We start from the raw sequence: 17848 nt of genomic DNA, 5'->3' as shown, positions 1-17848 counted from the left end.
GTAGCACACCTCAATTCCTAAACTTCTTACCGAGTGCAATTTAATAGCACACCTGACAACCCACCTAAACATTTCCAGAAGTGTGATTTGTAGCACACCTCAATTCCTAAGCTTCTTACCGAGTGCAATTTAATAGCACACCTGACAACCCACCTAAACATTTCCAGAAGTGTGATTTGTAGCACGCCTGTTATTTTCAAAACTCAATCCCCTGCATTCATGCTTGATGGCCAAATAAACTCTAGTTTTTCAAGGGTCAAATATCAGTGACTGGCAGGCTGCCTGGTTAAGAACCCCTAATTTAATGTAGCAAATACATTTATCTTCTATATTTTATTCAAATCACTGGTTTTATGAGCATGAATGTCAGATGGTTTTGGTAAACTCTTGACTAAAACAGAACGGCCCAAGTGCAATAAAGATGCTGAAAGCATAGTTGAACCATAACGGCCAATTGATTGATGTCCAGGCATTTCACAAGATTGAGCTTGAATTGACGAACACAATCTTTCAATATAAACTTATCATAACTATCACATGACCCACGTGTCTCACTTATCCCCATTAATGTTCTGAAACCGGAATTAATTGATGTTACCTTGTGGTCTTTGTCACCATCTTTGGTATTCCCCTTCTCGTCTGCCTTTCTCTTCTTGGCTTTAGGCTCATCAGACTTGTCCTTGTCTTTGTCTTTATCTTTCTTATCTTATATTAACTGATGTTACCTTGTGGTCTTTGTCACCATCTTTGGTATTCCCCTTCTCATCTGCCTTTCTCTTCTTGGCTTTAGGCTCATCAGACTTGTCCTTGTCTTTGTCTTTATCTTTCTTATCTTATATTAATTGATGTTACCTTGTGGTCTTTGTCAGCATCTTTGGTATTCCCCTTCTCATCTGCCTTTCTCTTCTTGGCTTTAGGCTCATCAGACTTGTCCTTGTCTTTGTCTTTATCTTTCTTATCTTTGTCCTGCAAAAAGTAAAAGTTAACATTAGAAAGAAGTTCAGATATGCTGGTTTGCAAATACCCATACAGGGAAAGTCTGTCAACTCATCATAGTATATTTGCAAAGCTGTTCATCTTGCTTCAATAAGAAGCTTTCAACTTATATTTAATTTAAGACCATGACTTGTGAGGTCAAATTAAGCGTAAATGTATATTGTTTATACTTACAAAAAATGTTGTTTTGATATTTTTGAGCATGTTTCTAGTTTGTGGAACATACAAACCATCTCACACAGAGCTATAATGATTGGCGAGTTGCAAATCTAGCGGAGGCTTCAATGCACCATAAAGACATTTTCTCATGGATGGTTTACAGTTGATACACATCATAAAGTAATAGGGATTTATAACAGGAACCCATCATCAGTTACAACTGAAAATACTTGTATTTTAATGCTCTGCATGCTGGCCATAGGTTTCAATACATGTAAAGTCCAAGTTCTGAGATATTTTATCAAATTATCAAGAGCTATCTTAACAACCACTGGACCAATACTAGGCTTGTTTGCACTTATTTTAATGCATTTTTCATGCTGATTCCAAACCTTCTAAATATAGTCATGAAAATTTATAATTTTGAAAAAAATTGAAACTTGTCGTCTGCAGTCGACACCAGTGGAGAGAGTTAAAAGGGTTACTAATAGGCCTTGACATTTGCATTTTAAAGGGTGCTTACTTTCAAGGTCAGTAAGCAATCAATGGCAAGGACCAAGGCCACTTAGTGTCACGAATGCTTTGAAAACTAAAGCCCAAGGCCATGTCTAAATGTAACAATACAATAATAATACATATGCCAGGGGTGTGAGTGACCTCTATTGAAAAAGGAGGGAAAAAAAAAAAAAAAAGAGGAAAAAAGAGGAAAAGCACTGAAATATGCTCAAAATGAAAGAAAAAGCTAAAATCAAAAAGAGAATTCAGCTTAAAAGAGGAGATTTCACACCCCTGATATGCCTAATATTGCATGTAACCACAAGGCGCTTTAGAAGATAAGGGGGGGGGGGGTTAATAGCTATCTTGGCACCAACCTGTCAGTGGTACCTAAATAGATTTAATTGGATATTCCAATTGAAATCCATACACCCCCTATGAAAGACATAACCATAATCTCCCAAACAGGGAGTGTGAATTTCAATGGGGTTACCAACCTGAATGGGTGACTCCCATGTGTGGGAGATTAAGGTTAGACTGCTGCCCTCAGTCGTCAACCGTCTGGATTGACGACTGAGAAAACTACATGGAAAAAAAGTGACGGATTTTGCAACAGGATTCCTGTGGCATAGAGCATGCGCAGTTGTGTCCAAATTGACCTTTTGATCGAGTTTGTTGTTTTTAGAAGTTCAGAGCGCGATCTTGTCACAGCGGATGCGGGTACAGCAATAGTCTGTGGCGCCGCTTAGTCAGTCGCGCTTCTGGCGCACAACTGAAGTCGCATTGAATAGTTTTCAGAAGTCCGTCATGATATTGGCTGTAAGATAATCAGTCGTCACTCCCAGAAGCATACACGGTACATGCGAAGTGTAGACGGCTGATTGGAATTAGTCTAGATTAAGGTCATGTCTTCCATAGGGGGCTGTATAGATTTCATCTGGAATGATGTAATACTAACCTTATCTTTCTTGTCGTCTTTCGTTTTTTCAGGTGCTTTCAATAGAGCCTTGTAAATGGCAAATGCAAAATCTCTCTGCAGCATCTCATTGAATAACTCGGCAAACAGCGACACCTAAATGAAAAAATTAAAAAAACCAAAAACAATTAGGCTATGTATGTTCAATGCGTAATGCGTAAAGAACATCAACAGGAATTTTGGACCCAAACTAAGTTAAAACTACATTCAGACCTGCCAACCTTTGAGATCACAAAACTGTATTCTGAAACCCCAAAAGTCGTATTTGAAGGATTGCTTCCTTTGATCTTTTTTGGAACTTTGAGTTGATAAAGTCAAAGCCATTTTCAAAAATTCCATTCTCAAACTGATCATGAAACTATCATCTTCGCTGGCACATGAATGGCGGCCATTGATGATTCCCAATTTCCCCTAAGTGGGGTGAGAATTATTTCTTATGAATTAGCATTTTTTGCCTGTGCTGTCTCATATCATATTCTCTTTTAAAAGGCACTGTATCCTTAACTTGCACGGAGTTCAATATCTGATACAAGTAAACACCCATAAATAAAGAGAGTCTGCACTTACGTAACCTGTCCTACACCAAAACCTGATCTTGTTATGACAATTTGATTGATAAGGTAGTGTGCAGAATCTTGTTAGCTCCAATAAATTAACAAAGATTGATACCAGTATATGAAAGTTGGTGCATTTTTAAAAGTTGCCCCTGCCGACTATCCCAAGTGCTGGTACAATCACACGGTAGACTGTAAAAACGCACCAGCCAAATTTGCACGCTACAGAGCCTGAAAAAAAGATCCCGCGAACCACAAATTGACACACGTATGGGCGCTGCCATGGGGTGCTGAGGTGCTAATGAACGCGTCGCCAGCACAAGTCCAACGCGATCAATAACGCGTATAGGGCGCATACAAGTGCGCCTACGCGACAGGTAGTTCCTGGATACGCGATTACAGGGTCAATGGCCGCTTCACGCAGTAACATACTTCTGAACTGAGTGTCAGGGGCCTGGTACAATGCACGCTTTATTCAATTGTCAATTGGAAATGCATGGATGAGCGATAAGAATGATGCACCACTGTGTGGCCGTGGTAGACACCAATGGTGGACATACAAGATATTGAATTGAACCATTTTTACAAACAGCTACTTCTAGCTTCACTAGCTTGTGGTCGTGGGTTGGAATCCCTGCAGCACCGATGTGTTGTGCACTTGGGTAAGACGCTTCACCTCACTTGCTTTGCCCCACCCAGGTGTAACGGGAGCTGTTAGGGGATAAGTACTGTCTAAGTGCGGACAGTTAAAGTTGTGCGCTTGTTGAAGCAGAATGATTCCAATGTAACTTAGTGATGGCGGAATAAATCATTGTTGAAGTGTGCTGATACTACAGTGTAGTGCACCAAGACTTATTTTTATTTTTACAATTGTGCCTTACCTCAAATGAATGCTCCTTATTGTCTTCAATACGATAGTCAGGAGGACACTGAGTGGCGATCAAGGCGTAGTCAAATTTGCCGCTTTTAGCTGTCGGTGATGGATGTACTACAATATTAGGATGCTCTGGCAAGGTATAACGGCGCTCCAGCTCACGCTTCTCTCGCTCCTCTTGCCTCTTCCTCTCTTCATCCTGGTAACAAAAAAAGAACACCACACAAATTATTCTTCAATCATTGCAATCCATTTTTTTAAATGTTGTGTTGTATTGTTGTTAGTGTCTTAGCTATCCACCCATCTGCCCATCATTTTAGACAGGGAATTTGCTCCTGGGATGGGCAAATTTAATGCCTTTTACAGATGCTACATTATAAAAGTAGGCTTTGAGAAAGGCTGTTGACCATTTTAGTAGACCAGATTTGCAAAACAAGGCCATAGCAACACATATTTGAACTGCTTGAACCCCAATGGGCTATAGAAGTCTGGTAAATGTTTTAAAGGTCAAATTAGGTCAGGCAATTTTATCAAAATGATGGGCAAATTTCAATTTCTAGCTAAGACCCTGATTGTTGTCTAATTCAACCATTGTCAAACAGAAGGAAAATTTAGCCCACTTTTTTGGGATGCCTTCAAAAAACAATGTAATTTAACTTCAATGGTATACTGAGTTAGTAAAAGAATAGTTACAAAGTAATTAATTTCAAATTTCAATCAATCAAATCCATTTTCATCAATGTTAACAAACATGAGGAGTTATTGCAACGGGTGTTAATAACCTGCAAAACAAAATAACTGAAAAGAGGAATAACATAAAATAACAATGTAACCAAACAAAAAAAAATACAATTTTATAATAAGTGATGTAAAAAATATCCTGAAAGCTCTCTTTATTCAAGAATTGATATAACAACAGTATGTAATTTCCTCCAAACATTTCAAAAAGTAATGTAATTTTAAGAACATGAAATTTAACAAAAATCATAATATTTAAAAAATAATGTCAAAAATTGCATCTGTTGATCATTTCAAATTTGAATATTTACACGTACAGGGTAAGAATCGCCTTCATCATCATCATCAAATCGTAATCAAACTGAAAGAAAGTCAAATAGCACTGGCATAAATGCTTAGGGAACAACCCAAAAGTTCGATGAAGCCCTATAAACGAAAGTCCTTTCGTTAGGGAGGGAGGGGGTCAAAAATTCCGATTACGTTTGTAAAGAAGTAGTTAAAACATCGGTCAAAGATGATCCTTTTTTGAGGATTTAATATATAATTGTAAAATTTTAGTATTTTCTGAAGTACGATATTGACATTTTACAGTGGTTGCTTCAAAATGATTTCAAATAAATATAGAGTGCGGTACTCGCAACTTTCAACTTGTAAGTTCATTTTTAAAGCAGCTGTACCGCACTTTGATTCTTTTTTACTTGAAAATCCAGCAAGTCCTAATTTTTTATGAAGAAAAATATTTCAAAATAAAATAGAATTATTGTTTCTTAAAGCGTGATCCTAGCAATGTCGCACCCTCCACAACCCCATCGACCATAGCGACGACCCTGTGCCCAATGAATACGGGTTGGAATTTTCGATATTTGACACTTACGTTAGAGGAGAGGGGGGGAGGGGGTTAGCCTTCTAATGAAAGGACTTTCGTTTATAGGGCTTCATCGAACTTTTGGGCTGTTCTCTTACGTTCATTCTTTGCTTCAATTTTCTCATTTCCATTTCAGGTTTTATTGGCAGTGCGTAAGTGTTTATATCTTTGCATGGATGCTTGGATTTCTATGTCTGACGAATATTCTTCCAAGGATTGAATATGCCTTGCAATGACCTTTGGCAGGTCCTTAAAAGGCCCAAAAAAGGTTTGTCTCTGCTCTCACGGGAGATTTGAAATGTAATATGGTTTGCGTTTTTCCCCCTGAATGATTTTTCAATTATTTTCGGACTTTTTAATGATTCTGCTGGATAATTTCTTATAAAAAAGAAAAAAAGAAAGAAGAAAAACAAGAGAAAAAGGAGGGGGAAAAATGTTTTTTTTCTGCATGATTTTATGAACATGCACTGTAAGGGTGACCAAAGACACACCTATTGTTTTTTTTTTTTTTTTTGCATTTAGTGAACACACAGGATGGTGTTACTAGGTTAGAAATAGCATTATAAAACACATCATAGACAATTAATGCACTTTAAAAACCGAAAGTTTTTGCTAAGGAAAAGTAATGCAAAACTACAGTTGGGCATTTTTTGCCAGTGGTTTAACCTAGGGGAGTGCATAGGTGTTCGCCAGCACACTCGCACTTCACATTTAAACCGGGCCCACTCTGCAATGGGAGACCGTCCTCGGTTTCTGGAGGTCTGCAAACGACTGCAAATGCATGTCTAAAGTATTGAAATACGCCCTCTATCGTATGTGGGATATAACGTCTGCAGTTGCTAGGTTAAATTTCACACACACAAAAATATGTATGTTGATCGAGATTGGATTCAGAGGACCACGTTTGCATAGTCCTAAATGGCGTCCGCATTCAAAAGCGTGCGCAAGTCAAGCAGTGTGCAAAGTGCAGTTCACATATAGGTGTTGCTCCAAGCTATTCTATATCAATCCACAATCTTATGAGTTCCACAATCTTATGAGTCCCACCGATTATGAGCTGATCAGAGTATAGTTAGAAATCAAATTAGTAAGTCTCCGCACTCTGCAGTAATTAAATTACCTCTTTAGTTTTCTCTTCATCCTCTTCTGCCTCCTCTTCTGCCTCCGCTGCGGCTACAGCTGCTGCTTCTTCCTGAGCCTCCTTCTCAGCCTCCGCTACAGACTCTTCATTTTCTGCTTCAGCCTTCAAGGTCTTGGTGAGACGTGCTATCAATTGGGACTTCAGTCCCTTGGAGTTGAGGTTGCGACATTCTAACTCATGGCGTAGCTCATTCACCTAGGAAGAGAAAACATGTATGTGAGTGTGGTTACTAAGGTACATGTAACAGACTAACATAAGTGGCTACATTTGGTATTTTAATGCCGGAACCAAAAGTATGTTATTTAGAAATAAAACAGCCAACACATATTTTCAGAATTTTGAAAATTGTCTCATCCATTCTTGAACACACCTATTAATCCACAAATCAAAAGGAAAGTACACAATTTATGCCTCATAGTTATCTTATCAATCGATAAGATGTTTGACTATCGGGTTAGAAACCCTGGTGGTGGTTTAATGCGCTATGTGTAAAAATTGAGTTGACTTGAAACTTCCTAGACAAGGAACCTACTGCTAATTGTCTTATTGTAACCTGAACGAAGGTAGCTGATCCTGGTTGCAAAGCCAATTGTGGAATATCTTGGGTGTGTGCTCTCCAAGCTGCAAAGTCTCTGTGTTGTTGTTAAATGTTTATGGAATGATATATGGGGCCATAGTGTCAGCGACAACTGTAAAGTGTGCGAGGCTTGTGGGTCAATGTCTACTATAAATCACTGCATTTTTCTAATCCGTGTTTGATGTTACAGTACATATCATTGATCACAAATCAATGATCATTGATCACAAATCAATGATCATTGATCACAAATCAATGATCTGTACTGAAACTGTTGTCAATTTACGACCAAGTTTCGTGAACCGGCCCAGTTTCCTGGAGGTCAACTCGCATCATAAATACAACCTGATAAACTCCTTTAATTTTACCTTCATGTTCTTAGGATCCAGCAATTTATAGTTAGTTGGTACCATGTCTGTGTTGCCTTCTCCTTCCACCTCATCAGCCTAAATAAGAAAAATAAGCCAAATAATGCATTAGGAACCACATAATGGAGCTACATGTCCCAAAGACAAGTAGTGTAGCAAGTTCTTAACAAAAACTATTACATGTAGCATAAACCTAAAGTTGAATGCTTAATCGTCCCATCTCAGAAGTTAAGCGGAGTGAATGATCTAAATGTGTGACATGCTTTGCCAGAACTTATTTTATGATATACACAATTGTTTTTATTAATATTTTAATTTTTGTTACGACAGAGTGATGCAAAGCATGCTAGTAATAATAATAAAAAACCAATGGCCGGACGCATCTAGCATGACGAAAGGACGCCAAGACAATATGGGGATTCCCCGCTACTGTACTGCTAGGTTAACCGTGTACAGGTTACCTGATTTCCTCCTTCGTGCTGGAACAAAAAGTGCTTTTTGTTAAAACTCATCTATCTTGGTTGCAAATCGGTTTGTATGTATGTATCTGTGTGTTTGTTTGTATGCGTTTGTGTATATCAGTGTGTGGACAAGGCTTGGGGTTTCTTCTGCTTGGGATGAACAAGGGAAACGATCGTCATGGAGACTCGGTACTAAGCGATCTAGGTGGAATTATTTACGAGAGTGTTTTGATCTGACGTCGTCACTGTATACAACAATGGCAGGTTGACCAGTCCACAGCTTTCTTTCTATATGGCCCAAACTTCTAATACCCCTACCCTTACTACAATTTGATTTTAAAATATCTTTTTCTAAAGTTGAAATCCTCTTCCGCCATGACTTTGTAGTGCGAGCTATTTATCCACAGACAAAAACTAAAGAGGCATAAAAACACAGTAAAAGGCAACAGAATGTATGTGTGTATATGTGTGACATGTGGGTGTCGTTGTTAATATAAATGGTAAAAAAAATAGCAGTGATGCAGTGCCTGTAATTCCTCTGCCGATGACGACGCCTTCTTCACCTCCCCGATGCTGGCCACTTTCTCCGCTAGCTCCATTTTGTAAGCTGCTACGGTGCTCTCCCATTCGACCCTGGTGGGTAAAAGATGCCAAACGTCCGGCACGAAAATAACGACTGTTTCGACACGGGCTGGCAGCACGCGGCCCTTGTGTGTCTCCTCGGGACGGTGATACCGTATCTCCAGGAACTGGTACCTGTCACAGAGTAAGGTTGGAAGGGTTATAGTTATCAATAGTTGGCATAAGCCAGACAGCCTTACATCACACGCAACAGATAATAGCTAACAGGACATACAATAGGATAGCATACTCACACACACACACATAAACTTCTGGGCTTTTTATTTCTTTAAACATTGCTCGCTGATCTCAATTTCTTGGTGGTTTTATGATGTACGAAATTGAATTGATAGCGTGGATGTTATGCAAACTGATTGGAAGGTCCTACACCATTTAGTGTAAACAAAATATTAGTACAGAGTATTAATGGAAGCATTTCTATCAACAAATATCCAAATTATGCAAATAATTGTGGTGCCTATATCCATCAGATAGATTTATATACATGTGCCCATATGGAGTGATCTTTAACAGCACACAATGCCATGTGGATGTGTCACCAACACACAAATATTGACAACGGAACGACCAATCAAAGGAATGACCAATCAACGAATGAACACGTAATGCTTTACTATCCTTGCTTCCCATTACAGAAGATACCAGCTCAAATTAAGAGAAGTGAAAAATACTCGCAAAACAACCAAACAACTATGGACTTGCTTGATGAATACCATTCACTAAGCTACATTGCAACAAATATCCTTAATTTTTGGGTGATTTGGGCTATATCAGCTGAAATCCATGCACCCCCTATGGAAGACATGACTTATTATCTTCCACAAAGGGAGTGTGATGGGTGACTCAACTGGAATAGCCCATTTGCTACCCTGTAAAGCCCAAAGATTGTATTTTATGCTCCGAATTACTTGTCGTTCTTGAGCTTAATGACAGCTTGAACAAACTGTTACAAATATAGTCGGAAAAGATATGCTTTAAATTTTGGTCGGTTTTGTTTAAATTTGACCCTGAACATGATCCCGCATGCTTTATAGTATTCAGTATCAATAATCCAAGTAACCTTCATGGATAACTATGAAAAGGTCATAAGCTATCTCTAACTACCCTCTGGGCTCTTACTATCTCTTAGCTTATTTTGCTGACACATAACTTAAATATGATATGTATAATACGGCGCAAGTTACAACTAGCACCGTCACAAATTCTGAGGAATTACTACGTTCTAATAAGCAAAGCACAGCATGTGATGAAAAGGAATTCGTCCAACTTGAGGAAGCTGATGATGAACCGAAAAGGAAGGGTAATTTTGTGAAGTGTTCACTTGCTATCTACAGGGGATGAGAAAGAAATGATGAAGAGGACAAACAAACAAACAAACAAACAAACACCTGAACAAGCAGCAACCAATAGGAGTAGAGACAGCTTGTCCACACTTTTACCAACTATGCTGGGAGTCCCTGAACAGCTGTTCAGAGAGTAACGACAGCGTGATGGTGAACATCATACTAACTTAACATTCAAAACAAACAAGTTCTCACCGATCAAAATGTGTTAGTAAATGAAAACCGACAGATGCGGAATACAATTATATATTGATATATTTACATGCCACGTACGATTTTCATGCAGTTGTAAAACAAACAGAAAATGTAAAATGATATCGACATCGTTTTGATTGTGAATGAACAGCACAGGATATTGGGGCATAGCACTTATCAGGAATGTTAAGCAGAAATATTTTCTCATTTGATAAAAAAACAAAACAAATAAAAAAAACAACATGCATAATTGGGAAAAAACATGTAGTTTTAACTATTAATGTTTACCCAAGTTAATTGTTTTTCTTCGCTTGACATTTTTGACCTTAATTTTGACATTCTTTTAATCTTTTTCTTTGCAGATTGCATACTTGCATAGCCATTGAGGTAGTACTGTTCCAATGTACATTTAGTAAGCAGGGTTGGTTAGTATCAAGTCATTATTTATTATTATCAATTTAATCAAATCGATCAAGTTTTGAGGCAAAAGTAATGGATTGCAGTTAAGGTATGCTTATATGGTCAATATGATATACACTGATACACAAACACAATGGTTTCTGTTACACAAAATTGGTTAACTATGCAAATCTATTTCTACTTACTAACTTGGCAACAGCCGGTGGGTTGCCAGACAGTTGTGTCTACACTACAAACTACAGTTCATACAAATAACATTCACAATGTCTACAAATACTTCAGGCAGAAACTAACATGCGATGCTCTATTTATACCATAATGATGTCTGCTTTAAGTTTAATTAAGACAATAACCTCAATCCCTCTTCCATTTTTTTACTATCTTTTAGTTGGTTATGGATACAATGTTTGGCCTAACTGGATGACGTAATATATCAACATATTTGTTTAACATTATTAACCACAAGGTGACAGCATATTTAGGATATTTTAAGAATAAAATTTGTTTAGATAAATACCTGATGTTGTATGCTATGCAGCCAAGAAGCTGGAGTTATCCATACTCCTTTTGTTTTATTTAACCTGTGATTTCATTGTCATTCATTGTTGTTACACTTAAAATTGAATACCATCTACTTTACGAACAGACCGGTTACATATCTAACAATTGGTATAATTTTGACAAAAAATGGTTTAACAAAAAAAAAATTGGTTTAACAATAAAAAAAAAGGTTTGATAATAAAAAATAAATAAATAAATAAGATAAGCAAATGGCAGCTCTGTAAAAACAAAGTTATAGCAAGTGACGATAACACAGAGAGGGAACAAATATTTTAGTAAAACATTAGCAAGAAAAAAAAGAGTCTACTACATACCAGTGAGTACAAGAGCTCAGGTCAATCCCTGTCAGCGCTTTGGTCGTTCTGCTTGCAGTGCGGATGAGCACACTGCTGTCGATTGGCGGGTCGAGCCCATCCAGAGAGGGCGACCATGGCCCGCCAATAGCCATGTCTTCATTTTTACCCTTTTGCCCGACGAGGAACTGAATGAGACGTGTAGGGTGTTTGAAATTATCCGAGTTAGAAGATGACGAGTCCTCGGCAAGACCACAGCAAGTTTTGAAGAGGTCTTGAAGGGACACCGAAGCCATCAGCATTACCTATTGGTGAAAGAACAAGGGATGTAAATGAGTAATAGGTCCATTTCCTGGTAATTAATCCATGTGGTGTCAAGCAAACAACAATTTTCATTAGAAAAGGTCATCATCTAAAGTGGGTGTCAAGAGAGGGAGCTTACCTTGAGTCTAGCGATAGAGAAAAGGCCACATGAACACAATAGTGAGCAATGAGGTTTCAGCTCATCATAGCTGACACTTTTTTCCCTGGGTTTCTTTAGTGGTCGCAACTCCACTCCATAGTCCTAACCTTTAACCTAATCTTGGCAGTCAATTTAGCGCAGTTGATATGGCATCAGACTTCAGTGTGAGCAGTCTTGAGTTCAAGGACCGGTGTGGTTGAAAAAATGTTCTTGTGAGAACAATTGACCAAACTTGAAATTCCCCTGCCTAACTGTACCTGTACGTTACTTGGGGAACTGATCCTAGTTGCGATGGTTATATGTGGGTTGACTAGGGGACTGCACCTATATTACGCTGCATCCCTGAATGCCGTTTATTTGTTTATAAGGTGTCTTTGGTCAGTGGTCAGCGAAAGTCTGGAAAGTGTCCAGAGGCCTGTGGTTGACATCATGCACCATAAATCCCCAAATTTATTTATTATTTATTTTGGATTTATTTATTATTAAACACAGCCCTGACCCTACTTGATTGGGGTAGTTGAAGTTATAATAGTGAATTGCCCTTCCTGCTATGTGTATTCTAGGAGGTAAAAATCTACAACCTCACCTTGGCACTGTACAAATAACTGGCATCAGCCGGCTCAGGGCTATTTTCTCGCTTCCCCAATGGCTCCACCTCCTTGTTCATAATATGAAATGTGCAAGGGTTGCCGAGCAGTAGTGGACGGTGCAGCGGAAATGCCTGCAGCCATCGGAAATTACTCATGAAGAAATCACTGGGAATGTACATGTTGGCGTAGCGTTTACGAAGTTCGATCACATCTACCTGTGGTCTGCTTGGAAAAGATGGTGAAAATAATAGCTTTGATTTAGACATATCATTCAGTCATTGTTTTTCTAAACACAAAACAAAAATCTGTTCAAATTAAAGATACAAATTTTGAGGGCAGCAAAGCAAACATATGGGGTGGGGCACCCAAGGTAATTGACTTTGGGGCCTTTGGTTAGTTTTTCCCACAACATCTTTGACTGTCTCGTTAACCATAAGAATCGTGTCAAAGGGCACTGCATACAACTGTATGTATATGGCAAAATTGAGATTCCTTCACATGTTATGCTCCAGAAGCTGTATGGAATAAATGCTATGAATTGACCTTTTCGGTAATTCCTTGCGGTTAAGACCCGAGCTATTGTCATTTGACATCACGCAGATGCGCATTGCGCACATCGTTTAGCGAATATTGTTACTGTGCATTGCAAGTTGGCGTGACGTCAAATGATGACATCTCGGGTCTAACCGCAAGGAATTATGGGATTTATCGAAAAGGTCAACTGAATACACCATTTAGAGGTTAGCAAACAAGCTATGTTCCAGGAGTACTTCACATTAGAAGATATCGAAAACATTCACTGAGCATACTTACATACTGAGGGATGTTTTGGCAATACTGACAGCATATCTGGGTACCAATCGTTTTGTTCTTCTAGGTGACCTCCTGGGTGACCTTTCTCTTGACCTCTTCCTCACAGGAGAGCGTTCTCTGCGATGCCTTTCAATTCTCTCGCGCTCGCGTTCTGCCTCACGATGTTGGCGCTCTCTTTCCCTCTCCCTTTCTCGTTCCCGGTCTCTGTCATCTCGACGGTCTCGTGACTGGTAACTTCCTGCAGTCTCTCTTCTCTGTCTTGGTTGGGTGATAGTCTGTCCTCTAGATGGTGCTTGAAGTAAACCTTGTCCTTGTGTACAAATGAAATGTATTTTTAAAAATAGAATATTTAATGAAATGTGTTGTTTAAAGTTTGTATACAATTGTGTATGTTTTGTCAAGCGCTACAATTTTATGAGGGATTAAAAGAAGGCATACCCTCAGTTCCTTGTTTCTTTTTTTATAGAGCATGTAGTACTGCAGAACCAAAGTTTAAATGATAATATACAAATTGACTGTTACAACAATTCTCATCTGCATATTTGTGTGATCAAACTTGCTTTTCACTCCCTCCACATGGGTGTTGACTGCAGACGACAAGTTTCATTTTTTTTAATTCAAAAATTTCAAAATTGTAAATTTTCATTATCATTTTTGGAATCAGCATGAAAAATGCATTGAAATAAGTACAAACAAGCCTAGTATCGGTTCAGTAGTTCTAAAGTTAGATAATGTTGGCAATATGCATGTTATCTTTGTAAACAGGTGATAAACTTGTACTTTGATGCTGCCCTTGTTTTTTGACTAGCCAAATACTTACCTTGATTCATACCACTATGACTACCAAGCTGCTGTCCCATCAATGACGGTATCCCTCCTCCAAGACCTGGGCTCATACCCTGTTGCTGTTGGCTTAGAACTGACTGACCAAGACCTGGTGGACCTTTCAGCAAAGGTTGATTCTGTTGTGGTAAGATCATATTTCAGAATTGATTTAGAAATGGAGGGCTAACTTGTCGTTTGTGATATGATCTGATCTACTCGGATCAAGTCAGAAATTATGAAAATCTAGTTATTACCATTTCTAACTTCCTCTGTACCTACGCTTTATCCTAGTTTACTATATGCCTGCTGCTTGCCGCTTTGCTGCTCTGACGACCATTTTGCTTCACTGCTTAGTCGCACCAGAAACGCTAGCTATGACCAGCGGCAGGCCGATATATTGACCACCGCTTTACCCAAAGCAGTACCACTCCGACATGAGAACAGGATACAATATCTGGCCAATGAGCACAGAGCAGTGCTGAGCAGCAACATTGGCTTTCATATTTATGCCACTGCCACTTTCAGTAAGTTTTGCATGTGTTTGCAAAGGATGGCTCATGTTTCCCACAATGCAACATGATAGCGTAACTTGGAAATGGCATATTACTTAACTTACCTGATTGGGTAAGACCTGTACACGAGTAGCATTCCATTTGAATGGCATATTGGGATTGTATGCTGCCTCAACCAGGACTCGTTCACCCACCGTGGGCATGACCCCTTTCACACAAGCCCTGCAAATATTGGAGAATAGTACATTTCAGAGTTGAAGTGGATTTATGAAAAAAAAACCCACTTTATTACATTCCCAGAATCCAATTAAAAGTACATTATCGTTGATGCACACATCACCACTGCACACACTGAAATGTGCATCAACGATGATATATTCTTGGTTAAATTTGCGAGGGCATTTGGGAGCTTTAGAATGGTCTACTATCATGAGTTTATGGAATGGCCTCAGTCTCTCAACAGTTATAAGCAGGGTTGTAGCTAGCCTAAGTACATTATCGTTGATGCACACATCACCGCTGCACATACTGAAATGTGCATCAACGATGATATATTCTTGGTTAAATTTGCGAGGACATTTGGGAGCTTTAGAATGGTCTACTATCATGAGTTCATGGAATGGCCTCAGTCTCTCAACAGTTATAAGCAGGGTTGTAGCTAGCCTAAGTAAAGTGTCACGTAATTTTACTATCCAATTCAAGAGTGCTGGCTTGGGGCACAATCTTTTTAGTGAACAGGAGTGATTTAGGAATAAGCTCCGGAGTATATAACTCCCCAAAAAAAAAATTTTATGATGAAAAAATCATTTTTAAAATAATATATGAAAATTTAAAAAAATTGTGACGGGCGGCCAGCTTCAGTCCTTGGCAGAGGTGCCCAGCGCTGTACACCATAGCTACAACCCTGGTTATGAGTTACATAAACAAACTACTATTCTAAACTTAGTAGTTGAGACTATGTAACAAGATTGAAAATTTATAAAAAGTGGTTTGGTAAAATATTCAAACATGAATGACAAAAATGTGGTAATTTTAAATCAGAACACACCCACACCATCTACTCTTAGATTACTTACGTGACTTGAAAGAAAACATCTTCGTCCACAAAACCAAATGTGTCATGCAATTTGGTGACTGTGCCGGTAAACACCCTCTGCTTAGGCTGGTTGGCTTGGGCAGATCGCGGGGCTGGATAGCTGACAGTCAGCTGCGGTGACTGGCTAGAGCCTGGTGGAAGCCCAGCTGCTGCTACAATGGCCGGCTGTGTAAGAGGAGCAAAAAAACCATGAACTTATATATTTACTTTGATCATTAAGGTAGTACTACATCCCTTGATAAATTTGTGACATTTTGCACACACACTGGTAACAAAGGTAATGTATATTAACAGGGTAAGGAATCCAGTTACTACACTGGCATTTCAGTGACTCAAGACAAGCGGTACGTTATTTATGATAAGAAAAGAGGTACCGCTGTCCGCTAAATTGTACCTCATTTCTTATCATGTATTTAATGAACCCCTTGTCTTAGATTCCTTGCCCCTATACATAACTTTTGTTACCAGTGTGTAGTTATTTTTTGAGAAAAATGCAAAATTAGTGACAAAATTTATTATTTAGGGGGTGTAGAACCAAATTACCCAATTCCAACTCCATCTCTATTTTGGTTCATTATAGTTCCACATTGACCTATGATATAACATGTTTGCATCCAGGGCGCCCTCTCTTGTTTCCCACAAGGCAAAATAATACAGAAGTGTCTATGGCAGATCACATTAATGCTCTGTGTACTGCCATTGGATTCAACATATAAAGTTGAAGTTTTGAGATATTTTCTCAAAATGTCAAGACCTATCAATCAATGCTACGCTTGTTTGTACTCATTTTAATGCATTTTTCATGCTGATTCCAAATATGGTCAAGAAAATGTACAAATTTGAAATTTTAGAATTAAAAAAAATAAAACTTGCCGTCTGCAATCGACACCCGCGTGTAAAGAGTTAAAATTAGAGAAGTGTCTATGGCAGATCGCATTAAAATTAAACTTAATTTTGTTATATTATTTCGCTCGCAGCACCTGTAGGCAAGTTTAATCATATTTTTGGTATTATTTGCATTGAGACCAAAGTTCATGCAATTTCAACCATTGAGACCAAAGTTCATGCAATTTCAACCATGTAGACGCATTGGTATTTTTGCCCTGCAGTTTTGATGCAAACAGAGGTGTAAACAGTAAACACATGCCAACTTGTCAATATATATATAAGTCAACAAACAGAAAATCAACCATTTATAAGCTCCTAACTGGTCACTCTTGCTTTAGACTGAATGTCAATATTCATCATACATCAGGTGAAGCTTTGATGTTTTGCAAAAGTTCATTCTACAAATCATATACTTTGAAAACTTGCTTACTTTATTTTTGTTAATGGTCATGTACGTTTTACAAAAGTGTTGTTGTTTCAGCCCTCTTTACAACATAACTCAAGAACCACAGGACCTACAAAAGTATTTCTGTGATATTTGAATTCTTCTACACGCACGCTATGAATAGAGCAATGCAATTTTTTTGCTAAAGCTCACTACCATTCGCAAGATGCTGTGAACTACTTTTTTTTCTGCTGCTTCGACCAACAATACATCGTATACCCTTAATATATATATGAAGCTGATTAATCTGTTTATATGCAAAGAGTTAATTTGAATGGCACAATATCATATCCATATGTGTCAAAAAGCTAACTTATACCCTTCATACACAAAAATAATAAAGAAAAGCTCTCCTTGCCTGTGCAGGGCGTGCTGCAGAGTAACTGATGGTAACTTGCTGGGCTGAATTTGGTGCTGAACTTCTTCCAAGACCTGCCTGGGCCATAGAGATCTAAAAGACACACATAAACAAGCAATACCAAAACTTGTAATACTTTGCAAAATCAATTTCCTTTTTTATAATTTCCCTGTAGAAAAGTACCAGCTACTAACAGCAAA

At 38.4% G+C, this 17848-nt stretch overlaps 1 protein-coding gene across 1 annotated transcript in view; it reads right to left on the bottom strand.

Annotated features, from left to right (window-relative positions):
• Nucleotides 1-17848, bottom strand: part of LOC140170949 (cell division cycle and apoptosis regulator protein 1-like) — a 46824-nt gene that overhangs the window by 14256 nt on the left and 14720 nt on the right. Inside the window, 14 exon segments of the mRNA XM_072194143.1 lie at nucleotides 726-835; nucleotides 903-966; nucleotides 2609-2722; nucleotides 4062-4253; nucleotides 6778-6993; nucleotides 7744-7821; nucleotides 8732-8960; nucleotides 11680-11963; nucleotides 12708-12933; nucleotides 13525-13834; nucleotides 14345-14486; nucleotides 14966-15083; nucleotides 15938-16122; nucleotides 17649-17741. Of these exon segments, the coding sequence (XP_072050244.1) occupies nucleotides 726-835; nucleotides 903-966; nucleotides 2609-2722; nucleotides 4062-4253; nucleotides 6778-6993; nucleotides 7744-7821; nucleotides 8732-8960; nucleotides 11680-11963; nucleotides 12708-12933; nucleotides 13525-13834; nucleotides 14345-14486; nucleotides 14966-15083; nucleotides 15938-16122; nucleotides 17649-17741 (2361 nt within the window).

Source organism: Amphiura filiformis, chromosome 15 (genome assembly GCF_039555335.1).
Source record: "Amphiura filiformis chromosome 15, Afil_fr2py, whole genome shotgun sequence".
NCBI lineage: Eukaryota > Metazoa > Echinodermata > Ophiuroidea > Amphilepidida > Amphiuridae > Amphiura > Amphiura filiformis.
This window is presented reverse-complemented; position numbering and strand designations above follow the sequence as displayed.